The sequence below is a fragment of the Styela clava genome, chromosome 9, assembly GCF_964204865.1.
Source record: "Styela clava chromosome 9, kaStyClav1.hap1.2, whole genome shotgun sequence".
NCBI classification, from domain to species: Eukaryota; Metazoa; Chordata; class Ascidiacea; order Stolidobranchia; family Styelidae; genus Styela; species Styela clava.
The window spans coordinates 15,629,575-15,644,752 of NC_135258.1; the positions used below are offsets into that span (position 1 = coordinate 15,629,575).

At 37.5% G+C, this 15,178-nt stretch overlaps 1 protein-coding gene across 2 annotated transcripts; it reads left to right on the plus strand.

The window, feature by feature from the left end:
• Window positions 1-1,113: 1,113 nt before the first annotated feature.
• On the plus strand, window positions 1,114-13,486 carry LOC120338984 (estrogen-related receptor gamma-like). Of its 2 annotated transcripts, none has more exons than XM_039407012.2 (8): window positions 1,114-1,266; window positions 5,107-5,832; window positions 6,174-6,290; window positions 9,265-9,387; window positions 10,401-10,571; window positions 11,629-11,713; window positions 11,863-12,047; window positions 13,205-13,486. In XM_039407012.2, the coding sequence occupies exons 1-8, from the start codon at window positions 1,251-1,253 to the stop codon at window positions 13,447-13,449; spliced, it is 1,668 nt and encodes a 555-aa protein (XP_039262946.2). In that variant the 5' UTR covers window positions 1,114-1,250; the 3' UTR covers window positions 13,450-13,486. The 2 variants fall into 2 exon arrangements, with proteins under 2 accessions (XP_039262946.2, XP_039262947.2); XM_039407013.2 differs by lacking the exon at window positions 1,114-1,266 and adding an exon at window positions 4,878-5,027.
• The last annotated feature ends 1,692 nt before the right edge of the window (window positions 13,487-15,178 follow it).

The window sequence follows — 15,178 nt, forward strand, 5'->3', positions numbered from 1 at the left end:
ATAGAAAAACATGAAATGCTAATTGTATATGACAAGTGATACCTGAAAATTTAGAACCGACACCTGTTCAATTTAAAAACACAATAGCATAAGGTATTATTTCTTATACCTGGCATAATGTGCATTCTCTGCGCTGAATATTGGTAGTTAGTTGGTCAATCGGTTGTGGAGATTCCAGGCAAAGATGTTGAACATTAAATTTCGCATATTTTGTAGATAGCGCTGATTCTTCACCCCAAAATGACTTGAAATGCGTTCGTGAATGTAGCACGAAATTCAATACTTCCAGAATATCACTGGCATCGTTAGTTAATTGGGCATCGTGCTATTTACGATTATATACAAATGATGAAACGAAAACGACGAAAGATTATTTGATGAACGCGAGTGGCATAACGCCAGCAATTCTTTTGAGGAAAACATTCGTACTCATTGCAAGTAAATTGCAACTATTGTTTTGCAATTATTACTATATATCTTGTAATTGCTTTCAACGTGTTTGTTTGGTTCGACTTGAAAACGTCCACAGAAATTATGGACAACGTCGAGATTAGGGCTGCGGATGGTTACGGAAAAAAACGTCGTTGCCGAGATTTTGGGGTATTCAATATTTGGAAAATGTATTGTGGCAGGCAAAACTTTTTTTATGAATGTCCAGCCTCCTGCAGCTGGCCGACTGTATTAGCCAAGAACGATTATAGATGGTCGAGCTGGAGGGAGATACAGCGATGTTACGTTATTTTATTGTGAGTTACCTCTCGTGAAATTAACAACGAAAGCAAAACGGAAGTTGGGCATTGTCTCGTAACAGAAGAACTCCCAAAATAACTTGGTTACTTTTCATAGAAATGAATAAAGAAAACTTCGGACAATAGTCATTAAAGAATTGTTAACTGGTAGGAATGCGAATGTATTTGTTGAAAAGAAAAGGCATTCTTCAAACGATCGTTGTTTATATGACAACCATGTGTGGATCATGGAAACGTCAGTGTAATTTATTTCAATCAGTTAGTGATAGCGTTATGTGAAACCGCAAGATTTCGTTTTTCAACAAAAGCGCTCCCCAGACTGTCCCGTCTTGGTTTGGCTGCGATTGAATGATTTATGTCGTTTATTTATTTATTTGTTATAGAAATATAGGCTATTTGTGTAGGAAGTTCAAAGATTTGCTTATAGTATTGTTACGAGCAGCGTGCTTTGTCGCCCGTCGAAAAGAGCACAACATAATAGTTCAAAGAAAGTTTGTACGGATGAACTGGTTAATTTGTAAGTATTTTTTTCTATTCTAACAATCCTCATGCAACATAGTATTATACTTTCAATTAGGAACTAAAATATTTAACTTTTCTATTCACAACTAGAGAAAAAGTGATATTGTTGGTGTTATAATATCCTGACAATCCATATTCGAGCCATAGGCGCAGCAAACTGCTTTCTGTCATTAGCAATGAAAAATTAAGTATAAATTTGCTCGTAACTTTGAATCATTATAAACTAATTGTGAATCTGGGATGTAAAGGGATGAGCGAGCAGGTTCGCGTTTGGTACACGCGAATAGTTCCTAATTGAGATGATCTGCAAGTTTGATGAAATCCAATCCGCTGTTACAATGATTTTAAGAATTGGAGGACGCTATAGGGTAACTCGATATTCGCATCTAACAAAGGACCAACGTACCGAGGCCGTTTGAATATGAGAAAGAAACCAACTACCACGCTTGATTGGTCCTAACAAAAATCAGCTGTTTTGCATTACTCGTACGGTTTTCATTCTCTTCTAAATTGACAGGTACCGCGAATATGTATTACTTGCTTATATGTTGACTCCCCGTAAGAATTTGAATTTACTGTTGTATAGTTAAACATTGACATTGAATCTATTCTATTATATGAATTTCTTTATTTGATTGGTATAAATCTGGCATGCCGATCTTCGTCGAGAGAAAGCATTTCTACCTATTTTGTGACATCACAAGGCTAGATGTATTTCTTTGCTTCTTCTGCCTGTTAGATATGAGCCTTGCATAACTTATTTGGAAGTTAAGCGTCAAGCAGTTTCCGGCAGGGTATTACGTATTATGCGCAACTAATGTTGCATAGAATTTTACGTATTCTTGATGAGAGCAGATATGGCGTAGTGATATGCACACACTTGAGTTAACGAAGCCTAGCGTAATGAAATCTGAGCTTCCGGTTAGTTAAGACCAAACCAACACATCGTATAGTATTGCAAGCTAGTGGAGATGCATGCTAGGTTTTGTATGGTATGACTATATCTCTTCTTCACCAAATCTCTAATAAGTCAGATTGGAGCTGCAAAATACGAATTTTTTAAATATTCGTGATTATCTTAAGACGCCAATTTTGTGTAACTTAGTCGTAGCCGCGATCGAGCATCAATGCTGCTGCAATACTCATGGTTAAACTTTTATTTGTTCCGTCCTAGTGCCAAATGACTATTGTTATGAGGTAATATCGTAAAGCAAATTGTAACATAGCCAATGAAGTCCAAATTTGAAATTTACGTAATATCATTACTATTGCTAAATTGAAAATTTTTCAGCCTCACCTTACACCTCAATTTTCATCGTTACGTAAGTTGCGCAATATTTGCCTGCATCATCGGATGACGTAGCCTCGCCGCCATTATGGCGCAATCTTGAGGGTCTTATCAATTCAAACTTTGGACGGACCGCCATCTTAAAAGCTATTAATGGAAGGTGGGGGCGCGTCCTGGAAACACGCCTACAAAATTTCTAGGTTTCTCTCTTTTCGGCCGATTAGAAATTTTCTTCGACCAACCTAGGTTTATGAATATTCGTTTGCGTCTACGAATTCAAGCATTTATTTTTATGTTTCAACCATATTTTTGGCTTTTTGACGTATTTAGGAGAAATTGTATAAATATAATACATGTTATACAAAGTCTTATTCATTCGGATCTGTTTTATCTGCGTATTCCAATATGTTTACAAGCTAATCGTGCTAATAATTTCAAATAAACACGCGTTGCATGTTGTATGTAAACCATATATATATATGCCATCGCTCCCCAGTAGCTTTAATATGTTTATTTATAAGGGGTGAATAGTTTTCGGAGTAAATTTGCGTTTCATAGTTCAAAAAGTCGTGTTTGTCGCTGTGATTACTTCGATGAGTTTGTATTTATAGCGCAAATTGTGATCAATAATCTGGCCATGATGTTTGTAAACTAGTCAATTACTCGACTATTTTTTACTTCTCTCACAATAGTTTGCCGTCAAGCTCATTGTCCATTCAATGATGGTGTATGCTGAGCTCAACGTATAATAATATCTGTGCCATCATCAACGGTTTATGTATAATTGTTTATTATGTGGCTAATAGTAAAGAACCCTCTTACCGCGGGAGTAAATCTATCGCACAGACATATAGATTTTTATTTAAATAATCTGAAATTAGGGCACAAAAATTCGCGATATTTGTTAGAAAGTAAAGTTTTCTAGGCGCATGATCAACAACTGAAAATCTTGTATTTTATTTGATAATCATAATTTTTAATCTGCAACACGTGTATTATTGATTTTAATTATCGTATTACCAAGTCATATTTATTTTGTACAATTGAACTTCGAAATTGTACCGTATTTTTCCATAGAGATGTGTGGTATTACGTATAACCATAACGTGTGAATGATGAAATATATACATACGGGAGTCATCTTGCAAACTTGTTAATTTCCAACAGTAATAGATTACATATTATCAGTTGATTAAACAGCTTACTCCTTCAAACCCGCAAAACCTATTCTCCTCGCAGAAATGGTGCGCCAACTACTACACATTCACGCAGAGGTTTCACAGGGCGTAAAATTTAATTTTAATAATTGTTTGACTATTATGTCCCACTTTACAGATTACGTATTCACCTAGAATGTCAAAGTGTTTTTTTGAGAAAAATTTACTATTCCATTACAGTGTGTCGAGATGTGATCTGCGTATTCATTCCTTACTAGCGTCGATAAAACACAACTGCGCCTATATAAGCCTAAGCCGTCACAGCATTCACCAAGCTAAGTAATAAATAAAATGGCTCAATCGGGCTTAGCTTCGATTGTGCCGAGTAAACTGAATCATTCAACGATCGAAGCGTTTGCCGCACACGAGAGAATTCTGCAATACCTGCGCAGAAAAAAAGACATTTAACATTAACTAAGTAACATCGCATCGCGTAGGCCAACGTAACGATTCCGGGTATTTTTCCATCAGCCATATAATATGACGTCTTATGATCCACGTCACTCATTTAGTGAAGTATCGCAACCAGCGGCGGATGCCTATGCAGGGCTTCCGTTGGCACAGAAAACCTCAAAAGATTGTCAGTGTCTCAGATGATATATCGATCTTGTCGCAGATAGTATTTTGAGTCTAATCAAGTGCGGACAATAGCTACAGTGCCTTGTCAAGACTAATTTACGTATTGCGTAAACTAAATGACTTTTTTCCTGGCTGTCGTATGTAGTTTTATAGCTTGTATGTAAAGGCGTACATACCGTAGCCTCGAATAATGAACCATTTACTACAGCGCGATGCAAAGTAGCGTTTGTTTTGCTAGTGTGGTTATAGTAGAATTTATTAATAACACTTTATTGCTTAACACGTTCAGACCATTTCGTAGCAGGCATGGATCATACAATGTTGTGTTTAATCGGCGATGTATTTATTCGGTCGGCCTTGCATGTTCCTATAGTACTGCGTTGTCAAAAATACATATCGTTCACACTTTGGGTGATAGTGACGTTTGGACCTTTCAACACAAACTAGTAGTTGGTTATAATAAGTTTTTTTTATCACATTTTTTATTTTGACGCTGATGCCCAGCAGCTACAATATATATGTATTTTATTCTAAGCTTTGTACTTGAATTCGTCTTGAGTATCTTCAGCAGTCTATTATTAAATAGTCTAGTCCTTGAAAGTGGTACTTGAAACAACATTTTTTATTTCAATTAATCACAACTTAATTCGACTCCGAGACATTTAGATAAGAGTGAGTTTGTAAAGTAAATTGTTTGCTTGAACTTTAATTTAACCCCAATTTTTGGTAAATACATGCCTTCTTTTTACAGCAAATATGTGTAGCACACTTATCAGCAGTGACGATCGTTTAAGTCAAGTTTTATCGGCGAGTGGTATAAAACAAGAGCCATACAGCCCCGTGGAAAGTTCTGGGGGCTTCAGTGCTAGTTTCAATTCATCGGGAAGCAGTCCAGATAGTACAAGTTCTGATGGATTACCTTGTAGCCCGAGAAACGTCAGTGGCATACAATTCGGAGCCGGTTTGGACTTCTTTGGAGGCGAAAACTTCGACGCAAGTGGGGACTCTGGCCTGGGGTCTGCGAGCTCATTTTACACTGACGACGGAGTATGCTTCAACTGGACCAATAGACCCACGGACATCAAACTAGAGCCTTTTAGCTCATGCGATTGTACGGAGGACGATATTTATCGATTCCGTTCGGAACTGCTCGATGCCGCCTTGCCAGAGAATGCGGCATTGCACCCGTATTCAGATGGACTTTTGAAAGATGACAGACTTTCTCTTGTAACCGTTTCTCAACCAGCCCCTGTTTTAGTAAAAGTCCCATGCAGCACTTCGAACCCCACGTATGCCCCGGTATTACCCCAAAATGCCTCTCAATCTGTAACGTCACCGACCTCTCAAGCTTGCCACGTTAGTGGCAACGCTGCACCCAAGCGCCTATGTCTAGTATGCGGAGATGTGGCAAGTGGATATCACTATGGTGTTGCATCTTGTGAAGCTTGTAAAGCGTTTTTCAAGCGAACTATTCAAGGTAAATATTGCGTAACTATTCTATCCCACTATATTACTTATCATGTATGACAAACAAACAGTTGCATAACAGTCTAGTTCGGCCGATACTGGTATTAAAAGCGAAGTCATGAAATTTTAAATGCCTTGTTCCTACTTTAAACAATTCTATTTCCGTAGATGTCAGTTTGGAAGCCATCTAAATTACATTTATGAACTTGCGTCAGAGCCCGGGTCCCAGTCACAAGATAATCTATTTTTGGTCGACTTCAAATATCGTTTTTGCTTAATTATCGATTTTACAAACCCTCGTTGTATAATTTTAGCCATTTCATCCCTAAATACTCCATCATTTATGTTCAGGAAGTATTGATTACACATGTCCGGCTGCCAGTGACTGTGAAATCACCAAAAGAAGGCGAAAGTCGTGCCAATCTTGTCGGTTTACCAAGTGCCTTCGAGTGGGAATGCTCAGAGAAGGTAAGGACTCATTTAACTCGATCTTATCGTTTTCGTGATCGACTATTCTGATATAAGTATGGGAGGCTGGCTACCGTTTCCGAGTGTAATCATTACAAGGAGAGTTATCCAATTCAAATTCTACATTCAACTTTATGGGATCTCTATTTGTTAACAAATTTTATTCCAAGGCCTGAGCGGATATGTGAGTCTGCGATTCAAAGAATTTGAAATCCCGGAACTAGAAATGCATGAATGGTTGCACAAAAACAAGGCTCTTAATTGACCACCATCCCCGTGCTCTCTCGATCTGAAATTAGGTCCCATATTATCCATAAATGATCGGCTAATTGGTGATGGATTATATCGTTTCATTGATTCAAAATAATGGGAATTTGTAGAAAATGACACCGGAAGCAAGTGACTTACTATTATACAACAAGCATGTCACGAATTGAATACCGTCATGGTGATTTCAAATATTCTCGACACACATTTCATCGCCCCAATGTATGACTAAAATACTAGATAGATGATAACTTGTACAAATCGCAATAACAATGAAAGTACTGTAAATTTTAGTACTTACGATCCACGATATTTGCGTGAGTGACGATGAATTACCAGTATATTACACTTTCCCCACCACAATGGAATCTACCAATGATGACATAGCATTTTATGGGCTTGTTTTCGTCACGTAGGTCGTAGACTGTACTTCAGAATGAAATGCAGTTTCCGGCTTATGTTCATTTACTATTCCGATGAGAAATTCCTTCGAAGTTGTGGTTTCAGTTTGAAACTTATCAAAATCGATTTGAGCCATTGATGTACTGAAATTACAATTTATATAGATCTTGCATTAGAGACTGTCCAATCTCGACGGAATATATCCGATATAGACTAATTCGTATGTGTTGTCTCAATACAGTCAATGTACGCGGGAGATATTGTTTAATGTCGGTAAAATTGATGCGTTTTTTATTTGTTTAAGGGCATGCGAAATAGTATTGAGGTGGTAATAAATGAAATTAAAACTCACACTCTGTGGAGTGCAAACCAATCACCCGGCATAAGTAAAACTTTCCAGGTATCCATATTCAAGATGCGTGACCCGGTAACCAACCGTCGTGTGCTTTTACCGGCAACCCCAGCCACTAACGTTTTATTTGCCCACTCCGCGATTATGCAGCCGCAATATTTGCACCATAGTAGAGCAGTCAGACTCAACCAGCTACAATACCCGCTTATGTGTGCGTGATTAGCAAACAATGAGCAGGGATTATTGTAATAATTAGATTTTTGAAGCTGATCAAACATGGGGATTTGATAAATGACCAACTAACTTTCTATTGTTCCAGTCTTGATTCATTTTTATGAACAAATGGTGCCAATTCTATATCTGTGTATTATATATAATGATTTTTTTCATTACAATATCAGGGAAGTGCTATCTCACGTTCCATTATCGAGGAAGAAAAATGTTGAATTTCTCGTTCCGCATGTACACCAAAATATGTAGTAACTGTCATGTTGTCGTAAACGATGTAAAGCGTCGACGTGTCTGCTTTCGAGAAACACGAATGCTGTATATCGATTGGCCAGCGCGCAAATGCAAGTATAGAGGGACACAATCTCTGGGTATTCCTGGGCTTGGTCGGTCCCACTTTTAAACGGAAAGAATTATTTGTACTCAAACTCAATTGGTAGACGGACAAGTTTGTCGGAGAAGCATTTTACTCATGTTCCAATTTTTCTCGTAACTTTTCCAAGTTATGTATGGTAAACGTAAGTGGAAGGCGGTTTGTCGGTTCCGAGGTGCCTTTATACCTAAAATAGTTCCATCATCATAGTGCCGTGCAAATGTCTTCCGTATTGCATTCAATGTTTGGCATATCCCGTCAGAATTAAGGCCAAAAGTTCACATTAATCAACATCGTGAACTTGGTTTCACTATCCGTGATTTTGATGCCAACAGCCACTAATCTTTACAGTCAATAATATTATGCTACATAGTCTTGCGAAATAATCTTTGTTTGCCAGCGGCTATTATGACGTCATACGTCATTACATACGACAGGCCATAGGGCATAACACGGGCAGTGAATGGCGAACATATCAATGGCTAATTTTGGTCTCAGCAGCTTGGTTTTACATAGATTCAGCAGTCCAAATTTTTTTTTGATAATTCTATTCTGGCAATACAACTGCAATCTTTTTGCCACATGGCTGTCCGAATGACATGCGAACTGAATCGGTTCAGTCGTAGCCGGTGCTGACCTCATCAGCGGAGTTAACGCTTGTTGTTGTTATGACTGTGTATGATAACAGTCATTGCTGGTAATCGTTAAAAAAACGCAAATAACATGTCGTCACGTCTCGTAAAAGTTCGTAATCTGGAATTTTTGGTCGGAATTAAGTTCAGTATCTTATCCACAGCTGCGTAAAAACATTCCCGTTTGTCAGTTAAATAATATTATTAGGTTATAAATTTTTTGCTTGGGTCATTTTGTGTACGGAATAAGGCTGTTTGTTTTCAACAGAACTTCAAAACACAATAGTCATAGATAAGTCGATATTCAAAACATTTTTATATCTGGAGAAATATCTTAATGAATGTGTGACTAATTCAACTCACCGGTTAGCAGTCTAAACAATGCTATATAATCCTTTTGTTTTGCATGCGAAGTGAGACTTTTCACATGGTTTTTTGATCAATGGTAAACTACAAAATAAAAGGTGTACCTGGGCAAGTCGCACTCGTTTGACCTAGGGATTCTAGACGAAAATTCCGCCGCCCAGCAGTAATACATCCAACTCGCCGTTACTGAAAGCGCATCACTTTTCTATTATCATTGCAAGATGTATACTACGCTTTATTGCGTTAGTCGACTCGTCATGAAAGGACTCTATGTTTGTGAAGATTTCCAATCCCTTAACTTACATGTATGGAGAGCATTGCACTTAATTAAATTATTCTGTTCATTTACAACAGGGGTTCGCCTGGATCGTGTAAGAGGAGGAAGACAAAAATATAAACGAAAAACAGAATCTGATGGTCGAGATGCGTCTTCGTTGTATCCGATTCACTATGACGACAAACCACATTTTCCTCAAGGTAATAAATATATTTGGACACCTTTTTTAAATTTATATTCTGCCTGAAAACACCATCTATTTGTCACATCCCTGGAATATTATGTGTTAAAATGCAATATCATCCCTCGGGGTAAAATCATGATATGTTACAAATAAGTGTACGTGATATTGGACTCATAATTACACGTCAAGTTCTTGTTTTTCGTGCAATAAAATGCATGTCATGGCCACGCAACGCTGAATTGTTTTGGATGGAAAATGTAGATTACGTACCACATTCTATTGGTTAAAAACATGGGCGTTTCACCGGATATTTGGGAATGTCTGTACAACTCGTGAAATTTAGCTTGTAGATTTCGAAAATGGTTGTGCTAACTCACTAGAAAGTATATTGCAGATCTCGTATTTTAATGAAGCTAATTTCAAACTTTCTTTACATCGTTTGGTTAATTACAGTATCTTGACAACTTGTTCAATTTGTATTTCGTAAATGCACGATTACAATTTTAATCTGTCCAAATCCCAGAGCGGATTTCTTAATCGACCAATTTTTATATTGGCAATTTCATTACGCCAATGCAATAAACTTCCATATTGATTGCACAAACAAATTCATAAAGTACACCGGTAAAGTGACATGGCTATAAATGAACTTCGTCGTAAAAATGTCGATAATTATAGACTAATGTTTATAACAAATGAATGTATATGAATTTTCAAATACCGTACTGTGCTTTGTCATGAAAGCTCATTAATCAGGTAATGGATGGCTCAGCGCACTTCGCACCACATAATTGCAGTTTCTGTCTGTCACTTATCTTCCTCATATCCCCGTTGAAGGATGTTCAGTTTAACTCATTTATCTTCCATGAACATAATTTATAAAGACCGTAGTGTTTATGCAAAAAGACTGGTGTAGAGTTTTTGATAGTATAAAATAATGAACGTCTTATGCTGTCGCATTCTGCTAGTTTGTGATTTATTGTGCGTACGGCATTTTCTCGTAACGCTTCTTACTTCCTTACATTCCAGCCAGCAAAGTCATCTCTAACCTCTTGCTTGCCGAACCAGACAAATTATTTGCATCACAAAATAACCAAGATATCTCTGACGCAAAAAGTGAGGACAAAATTTTGAACACTCTCTGCGATTTGGCGGACCGAGAATTGGTGGTCATTATTGGATGGGCGAAACATATTCCTGGTAAGTACGTGTTTTGCACGTGACGTCACTGATGACGTCGAATCCGTTAGAATATAAGAAGTATTTTGATGGATCAAATAATACAGTATATACCAAGTTTAAATTACGACTGGCCAATTTTAACATATGTCGAATGTTTTATATCCTTTCTCATATAGGTGAAGTTTGTTAGGATTTAAAAAAAAATAGAGTAGACCGCAATCGCGTCGTTTGTTTGTTCGTCTTTCTATAAAATATCCCTACAATAGGCACCAAGTCGTGAAGAAAGCAATTTTAAATCAATCGTGTTTTTGTATTGTGACCTCAGGTCCGTAACTAGCTAAAGAATTCCGTTACAACTCCGCGTGGTGCCCTCTCGTAAAACTAATTAAGACTTAGGTGGATGTTTTGACTGGCATGGCGACAAGGAATAATATAGCCCAGCCATTACACTTGGCGTTTTTCTGTTACAATATTGCTATGTTTCACTTATATTTTTGTGTAATTTCGCCTTTGCAGATACATGCTAACTACGTTTGCAACATGATTCAATGTGGCCAGGAAGAAGCTCGCCTGAGACTCAATTCGAAATCTGATTAATTGTACTTTTGAGTACGAAATTATTTTTTGAAAATTTAATCAGTCCAAGGTCCCAAATGAAAACAAGAATTAGGCAAAAAAAAATATCATATCATTGCGACATTCGTGATGTAACTCTAGCTACATCGCTTGTAACAAAGTGGCGAAATCATTAGGGGGGGTTTGGTCCTTTCTTCACCTAACATACGTCATCAGTCTAATGACGACATCGAAACATACGAATCATGGCGCAATCGATCGAAAACCTATTCTTCCGCTTTGAGAACTCATGACAAATGACATCATAAGTTTGTGACGTGAAGTGGCGCAAGAATGACTTTGCATTTATATCTTTCACGGTCCATCATGTTGCAGATTTGTGAAATGCCACCCCAATTCCCATATGTTATGAGTGTTATTCTGTGTGCATTTCCACACAACTTATCAAATCAACTTATATTTTCTCGTACCGGGTTAACGGTGATTTCATGTGTTTTAGGATTCACCGTTCTGTCGTTGGCGGATCAAATGGCACTCCTACAATCGGCGTGGATGGAAATACTTATGCTTGGGATAGTATTTAGGTACAGTTTTAGATTGAAATTTTTTTCTTTATATATAAATAGATAATGCTTACATAGCCACCATACTTTCATTTATCAACTCATACCTACTTGTTATCATTACGAAGCCAGGGTTGGAATAAACTGAATTATGACGTATTGAATTTCAGATCCTTGTCACACAATGAAAAAATCGTTTTTGCCGAGGATTTTATTTTGGATAGCGAAATGTGCCAGGCATCTGGTATGACGGAGTTCGCTCACTCAATACTTCAATTGCAAAGAAGATTGAAGTCTGTGGGCGTCAGCAAAGCCGAATTTGTCATTATGAAAGCCATTGCTCTTGTTAATTCCGGTTAGTAGCTGAATTCACATTCAAAGTTGTGGGCCTTGAAACTAGTTCATTCTAATTATCCCCCCATCGGAATTAGGCACAATTATTACCGTATTTTAATCACATCTTTACTATGCCTTGAATTCATTTGACCGTGGTCTTGTGTGTAAGTATATACGGAAATAACGAATTTCAGCCAACCAAACGCGTTCGGACGATAAGTGTTTGGCTGCCGCCTACTCGTTGAACTCTGCTCCAAGTTTAGTATACCGAAGGTAAATTTCCGTCTTTTTTCCCATGTTTGCGGTATTCTCTCGTTTGGTGACGACCTGTGTTACGCAATAAAGAGAGAGGAGTCCTCGTGACTTCATTCGCGACTTGCGATTGGTTGTTCCGTGACATCCTCTCGCTGATGAAGCAATCTCTTTGTGACGTATTCGAGAGAATGTGACGTACGCTTCGTTGCTAAGCAACTGCAGCGTTCGGAACCATATATGGCGTCTGTCTCTTGACAGAAGATCTCGCAAAGCGTACAATTTTAGAACGGAATTCAAAGCCTGTTTGTGTTATCGCTGCTGGCTTAGATTTCCAGGAACATACACGCTGTGTTAATGGCGGCGTATAAATGGATACGCGCCATCATAATTCGACAGGGGAGCTTTATTTTGTTCTCAAGGGACTCCTAAATCACGTCACTAATACGCTGTTGTGCGTATTTCGCCTCCATTTTCCGCAGTGTATTATGAATCTTGTCTAAATATTGCCGTAGCGCAGCCCAAATTAAACCTAGACGGTCCAAAATTTGTGTAATGTTTATTATCGCAGCCCACAGGTCCAAAAATAGCCGCGCAGGAAAATTCCAGTAACCGGCAGTAACTAGTTATACATTTTCAGGGTGGTTTGTCTGCTTTGCTGTGTTACACGTGCATGATCTCGGTATTTTATTGTATGCCTGTCGTTCGATCATGTCATAATTCCTTGAACAGTCTATATAGCCGAGATAGCAAGCTGTTTCATGGTTTTATCTCTTGCTTTCATGCATTTAAGAGTTTCATATCTATTGTTCCGCTGCACTGACGAATTACATATTGAACTTGCATGGTACTTCAAAATAGGTATTGCTATATTTTACAAATTTTTATTTTTCAAATTTACCTAAACTCTAATTTTACTTTTAGATTCACCACATGTGGAAGATCAAGTTGGACTTTCAAAACTCCAAGACACTTTGCAAGATGCTTTGAACGAGCAATGCTTACTCCACCATCCAACTGATGGAAAACGGTTTTCCAGGCTCATCATGTGTCTGCCATTACTTCGCCAAACATCTATGAAGGCTGTATCGTTTTTTCACGGAGTAAGACAACGCGGTGGCGTAGTAATGAGAAAATTATTTCTTGAAATGCTAGACGCCAAGATGTAACAAAGTCTCTTATAAAGATAATATTTATTTATTAAAACTTCTCTATTTATTTTTGAGTAAGCGGTGATGTGCTTGCCAAACTTTGAAACACGGCGGCATCAGACTCTCGACTATGCACATAATGTGGAGCGGACCATTGAAGGAAACGTAGCATGGCACTTAAATCGAGATTGAATAAAGAGCGCGTTCGGTACATGTTCGTTGATCATATGTATCAGTAGCTCATTTCTGACGTGATCAGATAAGACATTCTGTAATCTATTTTTGAAGTTAGCTCGATTCAAAGTCACGACGCCATGCACTACTGCTCATTAAATCATTTGATACTCAGATTTTGGATGTTGCTGGCCTCCGCTGTCAACGCGCACTATCACCTGTTGTGCAAACGGTTGAAATGAACAGTAATGAGAATTTCGAAACATTTCTCCATTTTGACATTAGAGTATTTCCGAAACCGTGGCTGCTGTTGAGTTCTAGCTGCCTTTATTAAGTAGATGTCTCCAGCCTTCCTGAAAATTGTCATCCAATATTGGTATCGTGCCCAATTTTACAGCCGATACCTTCCTGTTTTATGTCTGCTAAAGCAAAATAATGTTGCTAAATTATCAAATCTGGCTACTATTCCCATGGCTTTTTGCTCGAATGGGGCTGTTTGACAAAATCAAACATGTAATGAGATTTAATCTTCCACCCCGAACCGCTAATTTCACGAGCTGCCAACAAATTATTTTATTATGAATGCTGATTTATATATCTTTAAACCATTAATAGAATAGGATGTTGCTATTTGCTACCTGTATATCTATACATAGAGCCCTTGTCTATATATATTTATATATAGCTCATGAAATTCGAAGCAATAGTAATATTCAGGCAAAACGTTTAGTAGCTTGCTAAAACCGGTCTTTTTCCTAAACATACTGTTTTTTGTTTTCTTAAGCTTTGTGCCATATTTTTTTTATCAAATTGTGTGAATCTGTCGATAATTTAGGCTATTTTATATTTTGTCGTATCTCGAGGCACTGTACTGTATAATTAATCGTAATATTATGATTATATTTCATTTTCATCTAACAAGGCGTCTACTTGTATTACTGCCATGACGTGTCAACTACATATGTGTGGTATTACGTATATAATAATTCCCCACGATTTCGTCACTTTGATCGCCATTATCTTATACCCCTAGCAAAATCCTAGTAACTGTTGACTCCGATTCAAATTTAATATAATTAACCCTACCGCCTTGGCGTTAGAGCACAAATTTCCATCATAATTTTTCCCATCTAAGTTGTAATGTCGCAAGTTTGATATTGCTACTAAGTTTGATGCGTAAATCGGGGTCCACGTGTGGGCCTAACATGTGACAAGCATTTACGCTCTGGTGCGGATTTAATTTGTAGGATTTCTTCCAAGGTGTTGTTTAATTTTCATTTATAATGTTAATTTTCACTTTTTTTTTGCATATTTTGATATTGTATATATCTATATTATGTTCTAATTCTTTACCTTTTTTTCTGCTCTGAATTCATATTTCACAAAAAAATAACTTAAAAAATTCTTCTGACAAACATAGCGTACAAACTTTAGTTCAAATTAAGCATCCCTACTATATTACCACATTGTGTGAGTTATTCATTAACATTTCTCGGTATTCGCCATTTATTTATTTCATTGCCATCGTTGTTCTGGTTCTCGGATTATTGTTACGTCATTATACACCACACTG